A 4,727-nucleotide genomic window follows, 5' to 3' on the forward strand; every position below is an offset into this window, starting at 1 on the left:
GCGAGGTGGACATTGTGACTGATGTTTTATAGATAAGGAAGATGAGGCTAACGGAGCCTGCAAAGTTCAGCAAAGATCCCACGGCTGGTGGACCCAGTGCCCATATGCGTTGCCTTCCCCTGCCGCCTGCCCAAGTCAGGCTGGGGGACAGTGATGGCAGCGCTGGGCTGGAGCGAGACATGAAAGGCCCCCGCTGCAGGAGAGGAGGTGTGCCGGGCTCGGACTGAAGCTGGACTAACAGATGGATCAAGGCCGCAAAGCAGGAGGATTGGCTCTGATGGAATCCGGACACCCGACCCTCTTCCCTGCTGTAACGCTGCACGGAGACAATCGTCACCTGTCCCACTCCTGGGACACTGAGCTCAATGGCAGGAATGGCTGGCTGCAAAGCTCAGCAGAGGGTGAGCTCTCCCGGCTGGACTGATGAAAGGCTGGAGAGGGAGAGTGGCTTGGGGCGGGGGGCGTCCAGAAGTGAGAAGAGGCTCTCTTGAAGAGAAGTAACCTGCCTGCCCGCTCATCAGCCTGGCGAGGTGACCCAGACGCGCGCTCCTGGAGGTTGGCGGTGAAGCCGGCTCCGTGGGGTTCTTGTGCCAGGGTGCGCCTGGCGAGCGAGGGCTCGGATTGCAGAGCCAGGCTGCTGCTCTCCTCTGGTCTTGAAGGACAGAACCTTTGGGTGACCCTGACAGCCGAGCTCCAGGCCGTGTCTGAGTTGCCCTGACTCCCGCCGGGGCACACAGAGTGCCCTCTCAGCCACCTATTCTGGGCCTTCCCCCCTTCAGGGCAGCCCTGAGTGTTTCTGCAGAACTTCTGTTTGCCTGCGGCTACGCAGTTGCACCGGTCCCACCCGGCGTCATCTGGCGAGGCCCGGAGTAAGAAGTGGGGGTCAGCTGCGCTCTCCCCGCGGCTCCTCTGGGTTCTGTCCACCCACACACCCGGGTCTTCTGGGACCACTCCCATTGCACCCCGAGGCCACTGGAGCTGAGGTTCAACTCACAAGAAGGTCAAGGTGACCCAGAAGGGCTTAGGGCCAAGATCCTTAACTTTTTTTTTTTTTTTTTTTTGATTTTTTGACTTTCTACAAAGGCCAAGTAAGTGATGACTTCAGGACATGGAGTTCCAGAAACAACTGGAGAGAGGAACAAAGTCTCCCTTGGTTGGGGTGTTGTAGCAAAAGCACTTAGAGAGCGAGATCTTTGAGTGTCATGCGGCCAGAAGACCCCTATGCTGGTTAAGCTCAGTGGGCCCGCCTGGTGGGTGCTGAGCTTGCAAGGAGCTGTCAACAGAGAGACAGAATGAATGTTCCTGGAGGGCAGGGACTAAATCAACACTCGTGCTGGAAAATCTCCAGCATGTGGGCCTGGAAAATGTTCTTGCAGCAAAACAGAGTTTTCCGGGCAGCTGCCATTCCTTCCACAGCCTGACTGAAGTCACCAGGCAAGGGTCTGGCTGCCCTGACCAGCCTGAGGCTGCTCACCAATTAGTCAGATTGTTTCGATGCTGAGAGAATGACTGAAATACAACATTGTACTCGAACGTTCTGTCTGGGGAGAACGCTGTCTTGCAAATGATGGGCAGACAGGCTTTTGAAGCCAGGGCTCGGGAGCCCTGAGGAACTGGGTCTGGGGCCTCCCTGCAGTGACTTTGGTCTGTGACAACAAATAAAACGAGCAGGGGTGCTAAAGAAGAAAGTTTTCTCAACGTTGTGTCAGCTACCACTCCTGATGCCCTGAAAGGCTGGCCCTCCCTTGGTTCTGTATCACCTGGCATCCTTTCCCTGCTGGCTTGCAGTTGAGTTTGGTCAGGGGAGAGAAATGTCGGGTTTTTTCCCCTCTGCTCCCACTCTGGCAGTAGCATGGCCTTCCCCACCACTTCCCCAGAGGTCCATCTGCTTCCCCACGGTCCTTCACCAGACACACAGTTTGGGCTCTCGCGGGGCTCCTGTGACACTCTTTCGTTCTGCTCCTTCACAGCCAACATTGCTAGGCTTGAGGGGTTTGCCTCTGTGAGCAGTGTCTTCAGGAAACACTCTTCTTCTTCGAGCCCTCTGCAGGGCCTGCTTTCCTGTGGGATCCTGGCAGACACAGGCTGACCTCCTGGTCATAACAAGCTTATTTCGCACTGTCAGCATTATTGCTTTTCTTGTTGATTCCTGACTCTTGACTTTGCTCTCCGGCAATCTGAGGTGGAGCAGTGTGGGCAGGTGCACAGGGGTGAGCAGTGCGGGGAGGCATCGGAAGGCTTCTGGCTCACAGTGGCAGCAGGGACTAGCGGGGCTGTGAGCTGGGCACTGAGCAGGGGCAAAAGGCAGGGAAAGGAGGCTGGGGAGGAATGCGGGATATCACGGGTGAGTGCCGCCCGCACTGCAGGGGCATGGTGTCCAGCAAACAGCCCCCAGTGGACACTAGCTTCAAGGTCTGTCTGAGCGGGTGGGGAAAAGAAGGGCTTCGGTCCCACGTGAGAACTCTCCCTGGGTCCCTGATGGATGGTGCTTTGTTCCCCTCCTTTCTGAGCACAGTCCTGCACTACCCTTCCTCGTAAGTATTGGTCTCTATTCAACATCTGGTACCCAAACTCCAGCTTACTGTGTCCTCAGAATCCAATAAATTCTATTTCTATCCAGAGCGGCAAAAGCTTGACATGTTGCAAGGATCTCTCAGGCTTTCTTTACATGGAGGCAGAGGAACTCCCAGAGGGCACAAGAGAATGTAAGAGCCAGTCATTTCGGATTAGGGGTGGCAGGGCTTGGTGCACACCCAGAAGGTTAGGGGAAAAAAACAGACAAAAGGAATATTAGAGGAGGTAAAACCGTAGGAGATGGGGGAGTACATTTTATTTTTTACAAAAGTGGAAACTAGAGGGAAATATACAAATTTAAGGGGAAATAGGAGGGAAATAGACAAGTTTAAGGGGAGGTAGGCACACAAACACTTCTAACTCCTTAAACTTGTATATTTCCTGTGTGCCTAAGGGTAAAATTTTGCTCTGGAGCAGTGTGCATGGCCTGCAGTCTTCTTGCAGGCTTATCCCCTTCCCATCATCTGACCACCTCAGACATGGGAGCAGGTGGCAAAACCATTAGTTTGTTGGGGTGAAACTTTGTGTCCAACTCATGCTCCTCTCATTCCCTCTTCTAGCCTTTCCTGATTGCTTCCCCTTCCTGGTTGCTCTCCCTTCAGGATCCCAAGGGAGTAGCTTGGTTTAAATAGGAGTCTCCATTTCATCCTGGGCCACCCTGGTACTGCCTCTGAGGCGTCAGGTACTCTTAAGCAAAATATCCTTTGTGAGTGGATGCTGAGAAGAGGTGTTGGGTTCCTGGCCAGAGATATGAACAAGGTGGAGTGAGGGTTACAGCCAAGGTTGGTTACTCAGTGTGTGGGAATTCCTCATTGCAGACACACCTGACTAAGGCTCACACCTGACTAAGGTTCATTTATGACATCAGACTCACACCAGCTGGATTGCCCGGGCAATATCCCTGCTGGCATGGAGGTCTCTGCCCAGAGTGTCTCCCCATACGTACAGCCTAGTCCTGCACATACACAAGCATCAGAAATCTGTATCCATCCCTGGGACCCGTCTTTTAGCTTTAGTTCAGCCCATGGTCCATGGTTCAGGGTCCCTTGTTCTATCTTATGGCTCATAACTGGCACTGAGGACTGCATTTCTTCCAGGTCTCTTCTCTCTGGTCCCTTTCCACAGTGAGGAGGGAGATCGCACACAGAGACCAAGACCAGAGTGTGGTAATGGTGTCCAGCCAGTGCCAGGGCACATGGGGAGAGAGTCCAGCACAAATTACTCTTGATATTTTCCAAGGTCATGTTGGATGGTTTCATACCTGCCAATTCTTTCCCAAGTCTGCCCAAGCCCATTTTCCAGCCAAAAGATCAAGAAACATTTTCCGTTTTCAAAATTTTATTGAGATGTTGAGGAGAAACAGCCAACATATACATTCCTCATTTCGTCACGATTGGCATTTTACCCACACGATAGGCTCTTCTCTGGCTGTCATCCTCTTATTGCTGCCTGGTGCTGTATGAAGTCCACCAGGACGGAGCCCACGGGTGGCGTCACAAGTGGGAGCGGTAATTGCGATTGGCTGTAGGGGAAAGACAGGTTTGCAACAGGGACGCTGGTTAGAACACCCCCATTTCCCTCTTCCTGCCCCAGTAGGAATTGAACTAGAAATGAAATTCTCAGGCTGAGATTCTGGGTCCGGGAAAAGCTAACTCCAACAGGAAGGGCCCCTGGGGTGAGTCCCCATGTTTGATTACTCGCTTGCTCGTTCCTACTCACCATCATCGCCCCGTTTCCTACTCTTCAGGCTGCCCTTCCGGTATTTTCTTTTGCTGCCACCTCTCTTCACTCCCTTGTGAGGAGCTCGGTTCTTGCCCCTCCTCATGCCATGGCTCTTTAATTTGCGGCTGGTCGACATTGTAATTTCTGCCAAAATGAGGGGCTTTGCAGGGCCCCGAGGCCAGGAGTCTGGGTATTTAAGGCCTTAGCCATTGTGACTGTGAAGGGGTGTGGCTTAGCAGGTGGGTGGGGCTCCACTGTGATGTCAAAGGCCTTTGTTGCACTTTGGTCATATATGAGAAATAAGGTGGCCCCTCGAATGCAGCTCAGGCCTAGCCTCAGTTATGAGGCCCTTTTTGTGTTAAATGAGGATTTCCAGACAGGCGTTGTTGGGCAATTCAATTTCAGCTCTGTGCCAGGCATCTGGGGAGTAC

The 4,727-nt window shown here is 53.2% G+C and overlaps 1 protein-coding gene across 1 annotated transcript; it reads right to left on the reverse strand.

The window, feature by feature from the left end:
* Positions 1–4,067: 4,067 nt before the first annotated feature.
* Positions 4,068–4,432, reverse strand: TNP1 (transition protein 1). Its single transcript, XM_045806216.1, has 2 exons — positions 4,294–4,432; positions 4,068–4,096 (listed from the first exon to the last, which is right to left on the reverse strand). The coding sequence occupies exons 1-2, from the start codon at positions 4,430–4,432 to the stop codon at positions 4,068–4,070; spliced, it is 168 nt and encodes a 55-aa protein (XP_045662172.1).
* Positions 4,433–4,727: the final 295 nt, after the last annotated feature.

Source organism: Ursus americanus, chromosome 1, assembly GCF_024610735.1.
Source record: "Ursus americanus isolate L20-20 chromosome 1, mUrsAme1.1.p, whole genome shotgun sequence".
Lineage (NCBI taxonomy): Eukaryota > Metazoa > Chordata > Mammalia > Carnivora > Ursidae > Ursus > Ursus americanus.